Consider the following 21,415-nt stretch of genomic DNA (forward strand, 5'->3'; position numbering starts at 1 on the left):
GACGTCGGAAACGTACGTACAGCGTTGTGTTTTACGTTGTTTCCGTATGTCGTCCGTAAATTTGGGCTGGACGTAATTTACGTTCACGTCGAAAGCATTGACTATTTGCGCCGTAATTTTGAGCATGCGCACTGGGATACGTTCACGGCCAGCGCATGCGCTGTTTGTTAAAAACGTCAATCAGGTTGGGTCACGATACATTAACATAAAACACGCCCCCACACTAGCCTACTTTGAATTACGCGGGCTTACGCCGGCACAGTTACACTACGCCGCCGTAACTTTGGCCGCAAGTTCTTTGAGAATACGGGACCTGCCTCACTAAGTTACGGCGGCGTAGTGTATCTGAGATATGCTACACTCGCCTATAGATAGGCGCTTTTTTGAGAATCTGGCCCTATGTCTCCACGTTTTGAATATTTAACCACTTTCCGCCCGGTCAATAGAAAATTGACATCCGGGAAGTGGTTCTGTTATCCTGACTGGACGTCTATTGATGTCCTGCAAGATAAGGCCGCGTAAACACGATCGGTTAAACCGATGAGAATGGTCTGATGGACCGTTTTCATTGGTCCAAACCAATTGTGTGTGGGCCCCAATGGTTATTTATCCATAGGTTAAAAAAAAGTAATCTTGATTTAAATTCAATTTAACCGATGGATACCTAACCGATAGAAAAAAAACGATCGTCCATCGGTTAAAAATCCAGGCATGCTCAGAATCAAGTCGACACATGCTTGGAAGCATTGAACTTCGTTTTTTTCAGCACGTCGTTGTGTTTTACGTCACCGCGTTCTGACACGATCGTTTTTTTAACCGATGGTGTGTAGGCACGACTGACCATTAGTCAGCTTCATCGGTTAACCGATGAAAACGGTCCATCAGACCGTTTTCATTGGATGGACCGATCGTGTGTCGATCTCCGACGGAGGCTCTTTACCACGTGATCAGCCGTATGCAATCATGGCTGATCACAAGATAAACAGGAAGAGCCGTTGATCTGCTCTTCCTCACTCGCATCTGACAGACGCGAGTAGAGGAGAGCCGATCGGCGGCTCTCCTGACAGGGGGGTTCACGCTGATTGTTCATCAGTGCAGCCCCCATCGGATGCCTGTCCAGGACCACCAGGGAAGCCACCAGGTCCACCAGGGAAGCCTTCAATTGGCACCCATAAGTGCCCATCAGTGCCGCCTATAAGTGCCCATCAGTGCCGCCTATGAGTGCCCATTAGTGCTGCCTATGAGTGCTCATCAGTGCCGCCTATGAGTGCCCATCAGTGCCGCATACCAGTGCCACCTATCAGTGCCCATCAGTGCCACCTATCAGTGCCCATCATCAGTGCTTATCAGTGCCACCTCATCAGTGCCGCCTTATCAGTGCCCGTCAGTGCAGCCATATCAGTGCCCGTCATTGAAGAATAAAACTTTTTCTGTCTTTTTTTATTTGTTGCGCAAAAAAGAGGTGATCAAATACCATCAAAAGAAAGCTCTATTTGTGCAAACGAAATGATAAAAAAATTTGCGCGTCGGAATTGCTACAGACGATCGTAATTTACGATTGGAATTTTTTTACGTCAGAAAAATTGAGAACAAGCTCTCAAATTTTTCGTTGGTGGAAATTCCAACAGGAAAAGTCAGATGGAGCCTACACACGGTCAGAATTTCCGACCAAAAGCTCACATCAGATTTTTCTTGTCGGAAATTCCGACCGTGTGTATGGGGGATAAGAGGAGACACTTCACTCACTTGGTTCTTCCTTTGCGGCTGCAAGTGATGTCACGCAGCGCCGGCTAGACCGTGCGCATGCCCCGCAGCAGAGACAGTCGGACGTGATGAGGAAGCAGAGTCTGCAGTGACATCCCACATAAACATTACCACTCGTTTTTGGGAGCCAACCCAGTTATACAGGCCAGGAAGGGAGACATGCGATCTAAGTCCCACTGACATTTCTGGATTGTTAGGAATGAGGAAAGCAAAAGAATTGTCATATATCTGCAGGGAAAGGTAGTTGAACTGTATAAAACATAAGTGATATAAAAGGATTTCCAAGGAATTGAAATATACAAGGAAAAGAGAGCGCATGGCTGCCCTAGTGTGATTCAGTTTTAATGATAAAAATGCAAAATCAAATAGTAGAGGATTGCACTCACAAATATGGGACTTAGATCGCATGTACAGCAGGATATATGTCTCCCTTCCTGGCCTGTATAACTGGGTTGGCTACCAAAAACGAGTGGTAATGATGTGGGATATCAATGCAGACTCTTTATCATTCACCCACATCATTACCACTCAATTTTGGGAGCAAACCCAGTTACACAGGTCAGGAAGGTAGACATTTATCCTGCTATACGTGCGATCTACGTCCCATGTTTGTGAGTGCAATCCTCTACTATTTGATTTTGCATTTTTATCATTAAAACAAAATCACACTAGGGCAGCCGTGCACTCTCATTTCCTTGTACATTTCAATTCCTCGGATATCCTTTTATATCAATTATGTTTTACACAGTTCAACTACCTTTTCCCACAGATATATGACAATTCTTTTGCTTTCCTCATTCCTAAGAATCCAGAAATGTCAGTGCAGCACTGGATGAAAGATGCAAGGGTCTGTCAGGAGTCCAGAAACACATTGACCTTTTATACACACACACTAATTACAAGCAAACAGATCACAGGTGAGGATGGTTACCTTTAATAGCCATTCAAACCTATTTATGTCAACTTGTGTGCACGTTATCAGGCCGAAATCACCAGGGTATGTAAACTTTTGATCAGGGTCATTTGGGTTTCTGTTGTGATTATGATTTAAAAAGAGTAAACACAGTTGATTGATAATAAATGGCTTCAGCCAAACAATAACCAAGAGTGAAAGAAAAGTTTTTGTGTTATCATTTATATTCTCTGGAAAAATGGCCAAGAAATCATAAATTCTGCCAGGGTATGTAAACTTATGAGCACACCTGCAGAATACAACAGAGTCTTGCAAGGTCTTGCAAAGGTCTGCTATGATGATTCATCAGTGTTACGTAAACGTCAGACATGTCTATATTTGACAATTTCCAAATAACATTCTACTGTGTATCAATTTGTGTGTTTGCTAATTTTTTTTTTACAAACTTTTTTTATTGAGGTAAAATTTTGGTATAATAAGAGGTTTTAGGGTTTTGTACAAATAAATGCCTGTACAATAGAGTAATATATATATATATATATATATATATATATATATATATATATATATATATATATATATATATATATATATATATATATATATATATATATAATGAAAAAATAAATAAAAAAATATAGAAATATAAATTTGAACTAATATCTTTATTCAATTGTTTGCATTTCTGAACAATACAATGTGAGAATCAAGAGTCACATTTTTTATTATAAAATTGTATAGAGTTGTTTAATAAGTGAAAGATTTTTTCCATCTGGTTAATGGAACTAATTCTTGTTTTTAATTGATTTATCGGAATTGGGGAGGTTTCCAGTGATAGGCTATGAAGCAATAAATCGCAACATATATATATATATATATATATATATATATATATATATATATATATATATATATATATATATATATATATATATATATATATATATAGTGTGATTGTCTGTTTGCTAATCTTTTTAAAAAAGGTTAAAAATATCTATTGTCCTTGAGGAATCTTGGACAATCTTGCCACCTGCTATCACCTGGAAATGTTCTCACTGGTTGTTGACTTCTCCTTGCTATAAAAGAGGAGACATCTAAGGCTTGGTTGTGTAAGAGATTGTCCCTGCAATTGCCTTACAATGTTCAGGCTTCTGGTACTTGCTGCCCTTGTCCTCTGCGGTAAGTGATGTTCCCTATACATCGACACTTTATTTAAGTCTATAACAGGGGAAATAATTGAATAAACCCAGGTATATTTTAGAGAAGAAAAAGGTACTGAATAATTGAAGCAAATATTAACAATTTGTTTTGCGAAGTTTATAATTTCCTTTAGTAAATCAACCCAAAAGTATATTATATATTTTATAGTATGCTATACCCACATTGGTCTATCTTTTATTTTTAGATTTAAAGTATATGCAAAGCCATTTTCTTTATATAGTAGGAATGGGTTTAAACCATTTTATTTTTTGGGGTGGGGGAGACACTATCTCTATTTGTCCAATCGCCAGGACTCAAAGTGGGGAAAAATCCCACATTTTCAGCTGTCAGCAGAACAGGAAGGTGGGAGATACACTGATACTGAAATGTTAACTAGATGCACTACTAATGGTTGTTTTTCTACTACAATTTAATGGTCATAGCAGAATTAACTTAAATGTAAAGGCAATTTCTGCAAGTTTCTACTGTGCTGAATAACTGTGATCAGGTTTTTTACGTGTCAACTTCACTTTTGCAATTGAGTTTTCTTGTTCTTTGTATAAAGCCCCATACACACTATCAGTTTTCCTGCAGGTTTTTCTCTTCAGGTTTACCAAAACCATCTAATATGAGGTCAAACCTTAAGAGTTTCAATTTGTATGCAATCAAGCAGGCCGGTGCACTACAAGGTTTTGGTAAATCTGATGAGAAAAACCTGCAGGAAAACTGATAGTGTGTATGGGGCTTAACAGTATTTTCACATAACGTATTCACATGCACACTTTTTGTCTTTTTAAATTTTGCTTAAAGGATACTGTCATGATGAAAACGTCCGCTATGTTGAGGACAGTGATAATAGCCGTGTGGTAGGAGGCACCAATGCAGCCAAGAATGCCTGGCCATGGCAGGTTAGTTATGAAAAAGCACAAGATCAGGTCATTGATTTGACCTTTAAAGCACAATTGTTCATAAATGATCAGTATACATTGTAAAATGTACATCGTTTTTGATATTGATGATTTCATGGAGGTGAAGCATTTACAAAATAATTTACTAACTCTATAACCTGTTTTTGCCAACTTTAACAGAATTAGTCAAATTAAATGGAAAGTTAAAGAACTGTGTCTAACCCAAGTGAAATGATATTCAGGATAAAGTTTGAATATTATCTGAATATGGCTGCAATCAGAAAAAAAACACACAAATCACTTCTAATTAGAGCTCTATATAGACCCTTGCAGTCACTTTGTTCAGGGTCTGCACAGTTATGTTGGGTGGGACAATAGACTATTTTCACATAGTTTTGACCTGTGCTTACTGTCTTTTCAGGCATTGCTTGAACATATGAACACACTTAGGCTGGATTCACATCTATGCATTTTTGGTGCTTTTTGCATTTTGCAGATTTTCACTACAGATTGTGTTCCATAGGAAACCATGTAAAATGGACTGTAGTGCAAATCTGCAAAATGCAAAAAGCACTAAAACTGCATAGGTGTGAATCAGGCCTAATGCCGCGTACATACGGTTGTTTTTTGTGATGAAATAAAACAACGTTTTTCATCATGAAAAAAAACGACGTTTTTCTAACTTCATCATAAAAAAGGACGTTGCCCACTCGTTTTCTGAAAATGCTCTAGCAAAGCGCGGTTACGTACAACACGTACAATGGCACTCTGTTCCATTCAAGCTCTCGTCTCATTACTTGCTTCTGAGCATGCGCGGGTTTAAAACATTGTTTAAAATGTCGTTTTAGCCCACACACGATCATTTTTTATGACACAAAAAACAACATTTTAAAAAACGACATAAAAAATTGAAGCATGTTCGAATTTTTTTTTTGGTCGTTTTTTTTAAAACAAAAAATGATGTGAAGCCCACACACGATCATTTTAAATGACTTTTTAAAAACGTCGTTTTATTTTATCACAAAAAACGACCGTGTGTACGCGGCATAAAGGTTTAAAGTCTTGCTGGCACAGATTTAGGCCAGATTCACACCTATGCAGTTTGCATATTTCACGAATGTGCTATCTCCATTACGAACGCTACTTTTACCTAAGGTGCGCTCACGTCTCACACTTTATTCTGAGCATGCGTGGGTTTCTAAGCATACACACGAACGTGTTTCTCGTCCAAACCAGCCCAACGAGAAACACGACGAGGAACTTGAGACTTCCGACGAGGAAAAAGACAACCGTTTTCCTCGGCAAAAAAGCTCTGCCACCAAGTTTCTTGATGAATTTTGTCAAGGAAAACGGTCGTGTGTACGAGGCCTCACTGGTGTGCACGATTAGTAACCTCTTTAATATGGCACACAGTGTGACAGTCAGGCTATTATATGAATTCACAATTGGCATGTACACAAATTGCATCTATAAACATTAAGCGATAAAAAGATGTCAAAATATTATAGCTATTCAGATTGAATCAAAAAACAAAAAAGGGGAATAGGGACGGGGAGAGCACTCACATTAGCCACATCCGTAAATATTGTAAACAAAAAAAGGGGAGCAATTACTCGCAAAAAGCAATTGATGGTCGGATTTTGGAGGCAAGACGGAAGTATATAAAAAATACAAATTTATTCCAAAAATATATAGATTTAACAAGGAACAATAAAGATAATAAAAACAACATATAGATTGAATAATAAATATGGACAATATCCTCTGTACATCGTCAGTATCTTTATTGTTCCTTGTTAAATCTATATATTTTTGTAATAAATTTGTATTTTTTATATACTTCCGTCTTGCCTCCAAAATCCGACCATCAATTGCTTTTTGCGAGTAATTGCTCCCCTTTTTTTGTTACCAGATTGAATCAGGTTAGAAAAGTAAAGATTATATCAGATTACTTGCCCTGGCAACATCCTCCATTGTTTTATCTTTCAGCAAAGTTATATTTCTGCTCTTTAATTCCTCCAGGTATCTCTGCAGTATCTCTCTGGCAGCAGCTGGTACCACACCTGCGGAGCTTCCCTGATCCGTGCTAACCGTGTCTTGACTGCTGCTCATTGCGTGGACAGGTATTATTACATCACTGTACTTAGACAATAAAATATATATATATATATATATATATATATATATTTATTATTTCATATATATATATATATATATATATATATATATATATATATATATATATATATATATATATATATAGTATTCATAGGTGTGCGCAGCTTATTGCATTAGGGTGTGCAACCCAAAGTTTAAACGCACATACGTGTGTGAGTGTGTGTGTGTGCATATATATATATATATATATATATATATATATATATATATATTGCACCCCAGTATTGCATGTATATATATATACACAATTATTATTTTTATTCCCCTAAAGCATGGGTGCTCAACCTGTGGCTCTCCAGCTGTTGCAAAACTACAATTCCCATAATGCCTCAGCCTTTGGGAGACATGCTTGTACCTGTCAGCGGCTTGCAATGCCTCATGGGAATTGTAGTTCCGCAACAGCTGGAGAGCCACAGGTTGAGCACCCATGCCCTAAAGTAATATATGTAACCCCTGTAAAAATCTCTGCAACCATCCCTGTACTCCTATTATCATAATATATATGTATAGCGATGTATGTGGCCCCTCTACATTAGTAAATGTGAGTGTATAGGGCCCCTCTACTGTGATGAACCCCTGTAGCGCTCACCAAATCAGTGACAGCCTGATCCCCATGATCCCATTAGCTGTCCCCCCAGGATCAGGGAGAGAGAAGCGGACAGGCTGGAGATAGGGCGGAGAGTGGAAGGATCAGTAAGATGGCTTTTGTGTGTGCCTGGTCTGCTGCTGCTCCTTTTCCCCCCAGAGGCCTATGATCAGACCTCCTCAACCACTCCTCTACACTGCTACCCTGCATGCCATGCCTTCTTTGCTCTGACCTGTCAGGCTGCGGGAGTGGCTCCTGCTTTGGATGCCCAGTGCAGCTGTCAGCACCTGTTTTGGTGCTGCACGGAAGCTTGTGGGGGGGGGGGTTGCCCCCCCATCCCCCCCATGTCTACTCTCCTGCTCCCCTGATGTGTGCTGTAGCCCCAGTGAATTTCCAAATACTTTAGTACTAAGCTGAACAAAGTGCACTTTTGGCAGTAAAAGAGACACTGTCACATGGCAGAGAGAGTGACACCACCACTCCCCATAGTGTCTGTAGAAAAATAGACTGTGTACTTAGCTTCATCATCAACATATTCTTCCTGTGCTCTCTCTACTCTAACAAGGGACAGACGTGAGATATACAGATCAGAGAGTGCAATAGATGTACAGTAAAACCTTGGTTTGAGAGTGTTTTGCAAGACAAGCAAAATGTTTTAATAAATGTTGCCTTGATATACAAGCGATGTCTTGATATAAGAGTAGTTTCATGTCACAACTGAGTATAAAAAAGAAGAGAGGAGCCTCTAAGTGTAGCACTATGGTTACATTTAAATGAAGGTACAACATTTAGCAACTTATTGCTACACTTAGAGGAGCCTCTCTTCTCTTTTACACCCTGTAAGTGCTTTGGATTACAAGCATGTTTCTGGAACGAATTATGCTTGCAAACCAAGGTTTTTCTGTATGATATTCCTACAAGTACTAACTTTTATTTCCCTCTGAAATTTAGTATATGCCTAATAGTAGAAACATCTCTCATTTTCTTTATTCTTTCTAATTTTCCCTAGAGTTGTCTCCTTCCGTGTTGCCCTGGGAGACCACAATCTTAACACTAATGAAGGAACTGAACAGTACATCTCTGTATCTTCAATTAGAAAGCACGCCAGCTGGAACACCAACAACGTCGCTGCTGGGTAAAAAATCTGAAACATGGTGATAGATCTGTTATTGTTTACTCAAAGTCATATAAATGTCCTTTTACATAAAAGTGGATAAGGTGGCATTAAGTACAATGTGAACAATAAAAAACAGTAACTGTTCTGCTGAAGAGGTTGTTAGAGCAGACTCTATGTCATATTAATCCAATAAATGTACATGCACTCAATAGAAACCTGTAAGTGGTAATATAACCCAAAATATCATATACATGTTCCAATTTAGCCACAACTATTAACATTTTCTTAACTTTTAAGGGGCAGGACCTCATAAAAAAAGCAATGTCTTTGCAACTTAGTCATGTGAAAAAATATAATAGACTTACTGTATGTTCTCTGGGATATCATAATGAATCGTTTCTGTTTTCTAACAACAATTATAAACCTGGTAAACTTCTCTATGACCTCCAATTTTCTGCTAGTAAATAGGACTACTAGTGTTAAGTTATCCATGCACAGCTCAATTTTCTCTTCTTCAGCCTTTGGGGAAAATCAGTTGCTTCCTCCATACATGCTAAACATGGAGGAATTTCCACTGACACAAACTGTATTAAGCAGCCGTGACACCTGAAGTTGCCTGATTACCTGAACAGTGACTGCATCTAATAGGATACAGTCACTGCTCAGCCAATAGTGTTCACTTGTCCCACCATAGAGTTTTTGCACTGTTGTAATCATATGCACTGGAGGTATTTGGATATCTGCTTAGTTCTGGAACCTGTATGTTTGTACTAGGGTTGTCCCAATATCGATACTAGTATCGGTATCGGGACCGATACCAAGCATTTGTGCGAGTACTTGTACTCGCACAAATGCTCCCGATGCCTGACCCGATACCTGGTCGGCGGAGAGCGGACTCTGGGTGGAGAGGGTGGGCGGCGTCAGTAGGTGGCATTTCAGTGCCTGCCCATAAGTGCCAGCCACCTGTCAGTGCCAGCCACCTGTCAGTGACATTAGTGTCACCTATCAGTGCCATCTAAGAGTGCCAACCACCTATCAGTGCCCATAACTGCCACCTATTACGGCCAGCCAATTGTCAGTGCCATCAGTGCCCATAACTGCCGCCTATCAGTGCCATCAGTGCCCATAAGTGCCGCCTATCAGTGCCACCTGTCAGTGCTGCCCATCAGTGCCAGCCACCTGTCAGTGCCCATAGGTGCCACCTATCTGTGCCCATCAGACAGTGCCATCTATCAGTGCCCATCAGTCAGTGCCACCTATCAATGCCTATCAGTCAAACTGTCACATGGCATTAAAAAAAAGTATCGGTAATCGGTATCAGCGAATACATGAAAAAAAGTATCGGTACTTGTACTCGGTCCTAAAAAAGTGGTATCGGGATAATCCTAGTTTGTACAAACCTAATAAAGTTTTTTGGGGAAAAAAAACATTTGTCCCACAAGGTAATACTTGTAGATCCACCCATGGACCAAATCTCTTCAGGCTGAATCAGCCAAAATTTGAGTTGGCTATGACCCGCCTTATCCTACAGAAGAATCTCGCTTCTTGCTTTGAAATGCTTTGGAGTTTATTTTTAAACCATAGAATGTTATATCACAGTTATACAAGGCACACAACACTAGGGACATTTTTGGTGCAAACAAATTGACCTACAAGTATATTTTTTGACTGAAGAGAGAAAATAGATCACCTGGGGGAAATCCAAGCAAACATCAGTAAAACCAGCAAACAAATTAAATGCATTTTCCCTGATGGAACTTCAGCCCCAAACCACAGCTCTACAAGGCCACAGTGCTAACCACCTAGCCACTGTGTACATATTAGGTTTACCCCTGCTATAGAACCAACATATCAATGCCCTTAGTATTTTGTCTTGTCTCTTTTCATGGACAGTAGACTGTGCAAATGTCATTATGTTTTGTCTATTTTATGATGTAGTAATGTAAAGCACTCATGTCTTTTGTATAATTTATAGTTATGATATCGCTGTCCTGTGGCTGGCCTCCAGCGCTACCCTGAACACCTCTGTGAAAGTAGCTACTCTGCCAAGTGATGGCTACATCCTGGCAAACAACTACAACTGCATTGTCACCGGCTGGGGAAGAACCAGCAGTAAGTATTGATTCCATCATAGGGAAGCTTAGTGACATAGTTCTGTTAATATAGTCAGGAGAGGGTTAACAACTGTGGTGTGCAGACACATTTCAGAAAATAAATCGTGTAAAAGTGTTTTTAAGACAGATATGCTGTATGATTGTAGCTTTACTCAGAACATATCCCCTCTGCTGATTGGAAGTAGTGCTACAAAAATATCAAGCAAGCCCCTGGCAAGTTCTATAATGTGAGCCTGTTTAACCACGTAACCCCCGGACCATTTTGTTGCTAAAGGACCAGGCCCCTTTTTGCGATTCGGCACTATGTCACTTTAACTGACAATTGCGTGGTCGTGCGACGTGGCTCCCAAACAAAATTTACGTCATTTTTTTCCCACAAATAGAGATTTCTTTTGGTGGTATTTGATCACCTCTGCGGTTTTTATTTTTTGCGCTATAAACAAAAATAGAGCAGCGATTTTGAAAAAAAAACAATATTTTTTACTTTTTGCTATAATAAATATAGCAAAAAATGCTATAAAAATGCACTGATAACTTTGAAAATTACACTGGCAGTGAAGGGGTTAACCTGTAGAGGGCACTGAAGGGGTTAAGTGTGACCCAATGAGAGATGCTTACTGTGTGAGGGCGTGGTTTGGCGTATCACGTCACTGATCGTCGTTCCCTATGACAAGGAACAGACGATCAGTGAAAGTCTGACTAGGAAGCACGGGGAGAGGTTTGTTTACACTTACCTCTCCCCATTCTTCAGCTCTGTGGCCTGATCGCGGGACACCGGCGGCAATCGGGTCTGCGGGTCCCACGGGCGCGGTAACGGAGGGGACGTACCTGTACGCCAATATGCGCAGCTGTGCCATTCTGCAGACGTACATCAGAGTGTGGTGGTCTGCAAGTGGTTAAAATGTAATAAAAATGCATAAATACATAATACATTTGTTGTTAATGAATGTAAAACCTGGTCACCAGAGATTACAGGCATAACTTTGTATTTGGTGTGACACAACACTTACCCATTAAGCTAGTGTACCGTATAATCATGACTCAGGCCCCGTACACACGGCCGAGGAACTCGACGTGCCAAACACATCGAGTTCCTCGGCGTGTTCAGTCCTGGAGCCGCCGAGGAGCTCGGCGGGCCGAGTTCTCCCATAGAACAACGAGGAAATAGAGAACATGTTCTCTATTTCCTCGCCGAGGTCCTCGTCGGCTTCCTCAGCCAAAAGTGTACACACGGCCGGGTTTCTCGGCAGAATTCAGCTCCGACCGAGTTTCTGGCTGAATTCTGCCGAGAAACTCGGTCGTGTGTACGGGGCCTCAGACTGTGCACTTTGCAAAGTGCAGATGTGTTCTGCAAGAGCAGTTGCTCCAGAGCTTAGTAAATGAGCAGAAGCTCTGCTGACTTCCATCGTCCAATCATGTGCAAGCAGAAATGCTGTTTTTTTTGTTGTTTTTTTTATTTTTAACCTTGCACATGATTGGGTGTTCTTTGCAAAGTGAAGCCTTACCTCATTTACTAAGCTCTGCACTAAGATTTTGCAAAGTGCAAAGTCTATTTGCCTTTAGTAAATTAACCCTGTTGACTCTCCTGTGGAAGTATTAATAGCAAAGAGAGAATCAACTAGTTTCCAGGCAATTTGCAATATTTCCGGACTCTCCATTTATGCATGCAGATTTGAACAATCTGCAGGGAATCAATCATACAATTTAGAATTCAAAATTGTCTGAATTACTGAATTTTATGATCCCCACAGATTAGACAAAATCTGTGAATCACTTGTTCTTCTGGTTTACCAATTACTGGACCTAAGTTTTTTCTTTGCATTGGCTGTAATGCAAACCTTTCTTTGTCTGCAGCTGGTGGTTCCTTGGCTGCCATCCTCCAGCAGGCCACTCTTCCCACCGTTGCTTATGCCACCTGCTCCTTGAGCAACTGGTGGGGCAGCACTGTTAAGACCTCTATGATCTGTTCTGGTGGTGACGGAGTCAAGTCATCTTGTAACGTAAGTTATTTTGTTTTGTTTTTATAAAAACATGCTACTACGTTTGTATATGACAGGAAAACAAATCCCCAGTTTGAATATTGTTGTCATTAACATTATCAGAAATAATATTATTTCTACAATTATTTATTTATTAAGTGGAAATATACAAAATTCCATGCCACTTTACAATCTGTGAGATCACAATAAATGTATTTATATCACATATAAGGATAGACAAGGAGAGAGCGGCTAGGACCTCTACTTTCAGGGTTTAGCAATCTTCCATAAGAACAGAAACACATCATGAGACTTACTGATAAACGTCCCTATATTTCTTACAATATATGTCATTTTATACATTTATATTTATCACAATTATATTGCTACATCATTTCTAAAGTCATAATTACTGAATGTTCTACTACAACTAAATTGTGCATGCAGCAATTTCATTATCTGAACTTTATTTAGATGCTCCTATAAATACAAGTCACTTTCAGATTTTGAAAAAAAAATTTGCCCCCTTTGTACAGTATATTGTCAGCCTACTATATGTAGTGCCCTCTACCATAGGTAGGTGTAAGAGGTGAGGTTTTTTTTGTGATAGCTGCCAGGCAGGTAAATTTAGGCAGGCCTATGCTTCATGCTAGACCTGTGGAGAATGTTCTGGAAGCTGGGCAGGGCTGGGAATTGGAGTGACAGGGAGCTCATTTGAGGAGCCCTGACCAATCCCCAACTGGAATTGGCAGCGGGCAGGCCTTCTTCTCAAGATCAGGTCCAGCCCACTGGAGTGGAGTTGTCAGCTGGGTGAAGTACAGAATGGAGTGTTAGACTACAGCATCAGGGGGGGGTGCAGGCCTCGGCGGAGGAGCTTGGGAGATGGGAGGGAGCCTCTCTCCCTACACGGTCATGGAGGAAGTGCCCTGGAACAGAGGAGTTGGAGAAGCAGACGGTACGCATGTCCTGGTAAATTCTTCACCATGTACTCAGGCAGGAGAAGTTCAGTGAGTGAGGCACAGTGGATATCTGGAGGAGGCATGCCAGGGGAGCTGGGTGCAAGGCCATAGGAGAGACTGTGGGGTTTTGTGTCAAATCGATGTAGCCTTCGTGCACAGGATTTGCAAGTCGGGCTAGCTAGGATCAGTAGTCCACCAATTATCTAAAGCTGCTAAATAACTAGGCCATCAAGAGGGGGTACTGCAGCCCCCTGGCCTATTACAACTCAGCAAGTTCAGCCACCACCTGGGATTATTCAGAGTGATGGGAGTAACAGTATTCAGGAGTTGGTGCAGAGGAGAGACTGTAAATGTTAGAGTCCATCATTTGTTCAAAGCGCAATTGATTCAACAATTGTTTAATAACGATGGCAAAGTGATCTGTTCTTTGGGCATCCCTTACCCCTTCCCCAACCAAGTTATATCCCCCAAATAAACAAAAACAAAACACAAGCAAATGACTGTTCATTGCCTCCTGGAGAGTTATTTATGAAGGTCTGGCAGCAAGGTGAACATGGTGGATGTTAGTAACTAGTATATATTGCCAAATAATGAGAATACATAACACCATGCCTTCTTAAAAGTCAATTATAAAGCAAGTGATTGTTGTGATTTCAGCAATATTTTTCTTACAATTTCAGGGTGATTCTGGTGGACCCCTGAACTGTTCCATCAATGGTGTGTACCAAGTCCATGGTATTGTCAGCTTTGGATCCTCTCTTGGATGCAACTATTTCCAGAAACCATCCGTGTTCACCAGAGTGTCTGCCTACATCTCCTGGATCAACAGCGTAAGTAACCAATATGACCTTCCCAGATAGAATACACAGTAGAATACACAGGTATTTTACTTTACTTTGCACAGCTCAGCAAAAATCTATTTAAGTGTTATCACATGGAAATCAGCCAATGAAAGCTGGCCTGGTTCACACCTATGCAGGTTGCAGTTTGCATAATCCAGGTGCATTTTGCATTTTTCAATACACATTATTTAACCATTAAAGTCTATGGAACCAAAAACTAGAAAAAAAAAGTCCCTGGCCCTTTCCATAAAATGCACAGATGTGAACTACATCCATAGGAAACCATGTTAAAGCAGACCCCCACCCTAAAGTGGAACTCCCGCTGATCGGAACCCTCCCCCCTCCGGTGTCACATTTGACACCTTTCAGGGGGGAGGGGGCTGCAGATACCTGTCTAAAGACAGGTATTTGCACCCACTTCCAGCCGCACAGTCTGCGGGTAGACTGCGGGCAGGATGTCAGATCCCGTCCACCCCCCGTTGTGTTCTGGGAAACACTCGGCTCCCAGAACACAGCAGGAGCCAGTCAACACGGCGCAGTGCGACTCGCGCATGCGCCGTAGAGAACCGGGCAGTGAAGCCGGAGCGCTTCACTTCCTGGTTGCCTCACCGAGGATGGCGGGGGGGGGGCAGCAGAGTGACGAGCGATTGCTCGTTCTCTGCTGCGGACGGCGCTGGACTCCAGGACAGGTAAGTGTGCTGATATTAAAAGTCAGCAGCTGCAGTATTTGTAGCTGCTGGCTTTTAATATATTTTTTTTCAGCGGAGCTCCGCTTTAATGCAGAGAATGCATTAAGGAATAAAAAGAAAAAACACATGCCTTTAGGATCACTTTAATTTGCACTTTCTGTTTTGGCTATGGGATAGAAAGTGAATGGACATCTCCCCAATGGGATACAGATGGAAAAATAATCCTGACAGGGTTATAACCCTCACTCTATCCAAAATAAATGTTTTGCCTTTAGTTCTACTTTAGTTGCCCACTGATGGCTGTATACTTGAGTATATTCAGAATGCTAAATATTACACTATATTTACAGTAATTCAGTGAATTGACTAACAAACATATAATCCTTTATTTTATTTTTTTGCTTCTTTTAGAACATCTAATCAAAGAACCCTTTCTAAAGCATTTTTGAAGAGAAATCAAGTTGTTGCATTTCATCTATGATATATTTTTTTTAACAATAGAACATCTATATTTAAATGAGATCAGCTTGATAATAAAGAGTTGAACATCAGTACATTTTGAGTATATTGTTTTTCTTTCAATATTTACATAAAACGCATCCTATTAATACCTCCACACTGTATCTATATTATTTACAGTGTATATAGGAATATACAGGAGATCCAGCTATAAAACTGCAAGCCCTTGGGAAGCGCATATACTGTATGGAACAATATTGCAAACTAAGTGTTATATATCCAAATATGTGTTTAAACATTTAATTATTCTAACGTAGCAAAGACAGGTATTATCTATTTCCCATCTTTTTTAGTGTTGAACTTAGAGCTTTTTTTCTCAGAAAATAGGTGCAGGAACTAAACCATGACCCCGTTCAGATTTAAAAAACAGTAGAAGGGTCTTAAGGGGTATTACATACCAGGATTGCATTACATACAGAGTGCAGAGTTCAGGGGGTTACACACAGAGTGCAGAGCTGTCAGAAACCAGACTTCTGTGTTTACAAGTGATTGTGATGAGCAGGCACCAAAGGGTCTGAGCCAGAGGTGGTGGAACTGAGTTCCCCCAAGTTCCCCCTGAAAAAAAGCCCTGGTTGAACTATTTACATCAGTCCCTGTGTTCCAGAATGAGTTCACAATCTTTTATTTATGTCTCACTCAAATATTTTATGGCAAAATTGAGAAGAAGCCAATCAACCAATCAGTATGTTTTTGGGAATATACAGTACTTATGCAAGCATAGGCAGAACATACAAAACTTCATGCAAACTGTGTCCCAAGTGCACACTCAGGACAGCAGGGCAAGTGCAATAGCTGCTTTTCACAGTCTTTTGTATACCAATAGACAGTCCATGCCTCCACATATGTCTGCCCTTTAAAGTCTATGGCCAGGTTTACAGGTGGATACTGATAATTCTTTCTCTACACAAGGAAAGTAATACTGTAGTAAACATATAGATATTTCAACATTGTATTTATATGTTTGCCTGGGATTGCACTTTATTTCTAGAAATCAGTCAAGGGGAGTTATTATTAGGGGACCCCTTCAATTTATTAGAAGTTCGCTTCTTTTACTGAACAATGTCACCGGCACTCCCAAAAATCAATATGAATGGATTTACTCAGGTTTTTTTTTTTCTCAAACAATAGGTGCTGGAACTTAACCACGACCCCCAAAAGCCCCTCGACCCAGACACACCCTCCAAATTTTCACTAACAGTAGGAGGGTTTTAAAGGGGCATTAAATGGCAGGATTGCATTACATACAGAGTGCAGAGTTTAGGGGGGTTACACGCAGAGTGCAGAACTGTCACTTGTAAACACAGAAACCGGACTTCTGTTTTTACAAGTGATTCCGGTCAGCATCCCCCCCAAGGGTCTGAACCCCTGAAAAAAAAGCCCTGGATTTACTAATTTCCTTGATATAGTAGCTTCATCAATTTTCCTTTCCAATGAAGCAATGCCAACCGTTTTTGGAAGCAATGCAATCAGCTACTCTTCTAATGATGACCACTACTTATAGAATCTGCTAATAACCTCAAGATAAGGACAGTTTGTTAAGCCTCGTACACACGACCGAGGAACTCGACGGGTGAAACACATCGTTTTCCTCGTCGAGTTCCTTGTTAGGCTGTCGAGGAACTCGACAAGGCAAGTTTCTCCATTCCCGTCAAGGAAAAAGAAGACATGCTCTCTTTTTGGCTCGACGGGATCCTCGACAGTTTCCTTGTCGAAAAATGTACACACGACCGGTTTCCTCTGCAAAAAAAAATCCCAGCAAGTTTCTTGTTGGTTTTTGCCAAGAAACTCGGTTGTGTATACGAGGCCTCAGACAGAATTCTCTAATATATCCATCCAGAAAGATTTAAATGCGGAAAAAAAACGATTTGTAAGTCAAGAGCAGTGGCCTCCAAAGTGCGGCCTGGGAGCCGGATGTGCCCCTTTGCTTGCCTTTATCAGGCCCTTTGGACACTATTCCTCCCACTGATACAAGGCATTATATTCCTTCAACACCTACAATTGGGAATAATTCCTGTCACTGAGGCCTCGTACACACGACCGTTTTCCTCGACAGAATCCATCAAGAAACTGGGTGGAAGAGCTTTTTTGCCGAGGAAAAAACGGTCGTGTGTATGTTTTTCATCGAGAAAACTGTCGAGGAACTCGACGAGAAAAAAAGAGTACAAGTTCTCTTTTTCCTCGGCGGGAGTCTCAATTTCCTCGTCGTTTTCCTCGTCGGGCTTGTTTTCAACGAGAAACACGTTCATGTGTATGCTAAGAAACCCGCGCATGCTCAGAATAAAGTATGAGACGGAAGCGCACCTTCGGTAAAAGTAGCGTTTGTAATGGAGATAGCACATTTGTCACGCTGTAACAGTCTGAAAAGTGCGAATCGTCTCTCACCAAACTTTTACTTAACACGCAGTAACATGAGATTAGCAAAAGCAGCCCCAAGGGTTGTGCCAGTGGAATCGAACTTCCCCTGCTGTTGTATGTGTTGTACGTCACCGCGTTTGAGAACGACGAGATTTGGTCTTGACAGTGTGTACGCAAAGAAAGCTTGTCGAGTTTCTCCACAAGCCTGACAATGAACTTGTCGAGGAAAGCGATGTTTCATTTACGACGAGTTCCTTGGTCGTGTGTACGAGGCCTGATACCAACAATAGGGCGCTATTCTTCCCATTGACACCAACTGCAGGGCCCTATTCTTCCCAATGACCCCAATGACAGGGCTCTATCCCTTGCCCTGATACCAACAATGCGGCACTATTACTCCCACTGACACCAATGATGGGGCACTATTTCTTCCCCTAATACCAACAATGGGGCAATATTCCTCCCAATACCAATAACAGCATTCCCATTGATGCCAGGGCATTTTCTACCCATGCTTGCCACAGTCCAGCCCCCAGGACTGTGGCTGAGATAGGCAGTCATAAACTAAAAGCTGCGGAAATTCCAGAAAATGTACCCTAGTTTGTAGTTGCTATAACTTTTGCGCAAACTAATAAATATATGCTTATTGACATTCTTTTTACCATGTGGCTGAATACATTTTGGCCTAAATGTATGACTAAAATTGAGTTTATTGTATTTTTTTATAACAAAAAGTTGAAAATATCATTTTTTTTCAAAATTGTCTGTCTTTTTCCGTTCATATTGCAAAGAATAAAAATCACAGAGGCAATCAAATACTATCAAAAGAAATCTCTATTTGTGATGAAAAAAAAGGACGCAAATTGTGTTTGGGTACAACATTGCAAATTACCAGTTAAAGCAGTGACAAATTGTAAAAAGTGCTCTGGTCATTCAGCAGCCTAATCCTAAAGTGGTTAAAATGTTTTTTTTATATATCTATACACAAATGTTTTGCCTTTCATTTCTATTTTAAACTGAATGGGTTGTTTTACAAGGTGATCGTTTACAATCACTTTAATCAATTGACGCCAGTATAATGTAGTTATACTACTACTACGCTAGAGAGTCTACCAGCTCTTACTCACAAGGTTCCAGTGTAAGGCTGCATTCACACCTGAGCGTTTTGTCGCCTGAAGCGCGACGCTCAAATACGCTAGAGGGGAAAAAATACATTATTTCCTAAGGAGATGGTTCACATCTGCACGCCAATACGCCTGACGCCGAACGCCTGAAGCTCAAACAAGTCCCGGACCCTTTTTTGTCGTGCGTATCGGGCGGTTTGGGCGTATTTGAGCGTTTCCATTTCCCATAGAAAGTAATGGAAACGCTCGATTCAAGCGACTAGCGCGACAACGAGCGTTTGCTACGGGCGTTTCGTCGCTTTAATCAATAGAACTTCTCACCCATGCATAAGATTAAAAACATCTACCAACATAGCAACAAGTGATGAAAAGATGATAATTTTTCCTATTGGCTAAAATAAAAAACGTCGAAGTACAAAAACGTCGGACAACGCTGTATGCAAACGCGCAAATAAGCATGAATATGCGTGACAAAACGCCGGAAAAAAACGCCCTGAAAAATCTCCATCATGTTCCCAATTTTCTGCAGAAGAGTCAATCACCTTCCATGGAACTCCATCCTGCCTCCAGAGGGTCACCAGCAACAGGCATAAGCACCTAAGCGCCAGGCCTAAACACATTCAAGCCTCTTTAGGCAAGCAAGCCTAAATAAGCAGCTCCCACACATGCACCCTCCCCAGGTCAGAGCCTGGGGGGAGGAAGAGCTTGCATTGAAATATGTATACCCCTTCCCATAATGCACCACTGGCACAGGAAATTACGAGTAGTAGGCTGGGAAAATATATACATATTCATAATCCATGTATCTGCTGTGTGATCTCACACTAATACCTAAGGCAGACCTGGGCAAACTACGGCCCGCGGGCGTATACGGCCCGGCGGACCTTTTAATCCGGCCCACGGGCAGTGTTGCCAACCGTCCGTAGAATTACGGACAGTACGTAAATAAAAGGCACTTTTTCCCTGTTCGTAAAAGTCCGTAATAAGGGAAATGTGCCCGTAAAAAGATCCGAATGTGAGCCGCAGCGCAGGCAGCGTCTAGTCCTCCTACATTATGCATAGCCTCGCCCTCTCTGACCGCCCAGCCCACCACCACCCGCCGCGCAGCCAATTATCAAAGCGCATTTTCGCGCTAACAACACTGCTGCCAGCCTATTCAAAAGAGCAGCGCGGGGAAACTGAGGAACATCGTAGAATGTGTGGACTCTGTGGAGAGCGGCACCGGCGGGATAGCACACAGCAGCAGATGTAGTGGACACACTACAGACGCACCCCCACTGTGACGAAGTGGACTGAGTGGAGGCAGACGGAGACCGACCAGTGCGCCTGCCTGCCTGCTCTGCCCGCCCGACTGACTGTAGCAGTCGGCCAGCCGCCATGCTGGTGCCCGGACCTGGAGTGGACCCTGGTCTCCACTCTCTTCGTTGGAGTAGGACTCCTCGCGACGCCTGCTGCCTGCCCTCAGTGCCACTGCCCTGGCCTTGTCTGGTGAGTCCTCCTCAGTCCAGCAGCAGAGTGTGAAGTGCTATCCTACCTAGACATCATCAGTATGCTGTGTCCTCCTCCTGTGCCCCTTTCACCTCTCCACAGGTCAGATCTGTGGAGAGGTGAAAGGGGCACAGGAGGAAGACACAGCATACTGATGATGTGAAGAAGTGATATGATAATTTATTTGCAGCCTCTGTGCCATGTCCCCAGCCTCTGTCCCCCTCCTGTGTCATGTCCCCAGCGTCTATCCCCCTCCTGTGTCATGTCCCCAGCGTCTGTCCCCCTCCTGTGCCATGTCCCCAGCGTCTGTCCCCCTCCTGTGCCATGTCCCCAGCGTCTGTCCCCCTCCTGTATCATGTCCCCAGCGTCTGTCCCCCTCCTGTGTCATGTCCCCAGCGTCTGTCCCCCTCCTGTGTCATGTCCCCAGCGTCTGTCCCCCTCCTGTGTCATGTCCCCAGCTTCTGTCCCCCTCCTGTGTCATGTCCCCAGCGTCTGTCCCCCTCCTGTGTCATGTCCCCAGCGTCTGTCCCCCTCCTGTGTCATGTCCCCAGCCTCTGTCCCCCTCCTGTGTCATGTCCCCAGCCTCTGTCCCCGTCCTGTGTCATGTCCCCAGCCTCTGTCCCCCTCCTGTGTCATGTCCCCAGCCTCTGTCCCCCTCCTGTGTCATGTCCCCAGCCTCT

General features: G+C 42.0%; 1 protein-coding gene across 1 annotated transcript; it reads left to right on the forward strand.

Moving 5' to 3' along the window:
• The first annotated feature begins 3,767 nt into the window (after positions 1-3,767).
• LOC120929418 (chymotrypsin-like elastase family member 1) lies at positions 3,768-15,803 on the forward strand. The gene is made up of 8 exons (XM_040340833.1): positions 3,768-3,856; positions 4,688-4,785; positions 6,808-6,908; positions 8,559-8,684; positions 10,642-10,778; positions 12,635-12,780; positions 14,399-14,548; positions 15,661-15,803. Exons 1-8 carry the CDS (start codon positions 3,817-3,819, stop codon positions 15,667-15,669), a joined length of 807 nt encoding a protein of 268 aa, XP_040196767.1. The 5' UTR covers positions 3,768-3,816; the 3' UTR covers positions 15,670-15,803.
• Positions 15,804-21,415: the final 5,612 nt, after the last annotated feature.

Source organism: Rana temporaria, chromosome 2 (genome assembly GCF_905171775.1).
Source record: "Rana temporaria chromosome 2, aRanTem1.1, whole genome shotgun sequence".
Classification (NCBI taxonomy): Eukaryota; Metazoa; Chordata; class Amphibia; order Anura; family Ranidae; genus Rana; species Rana temporaria.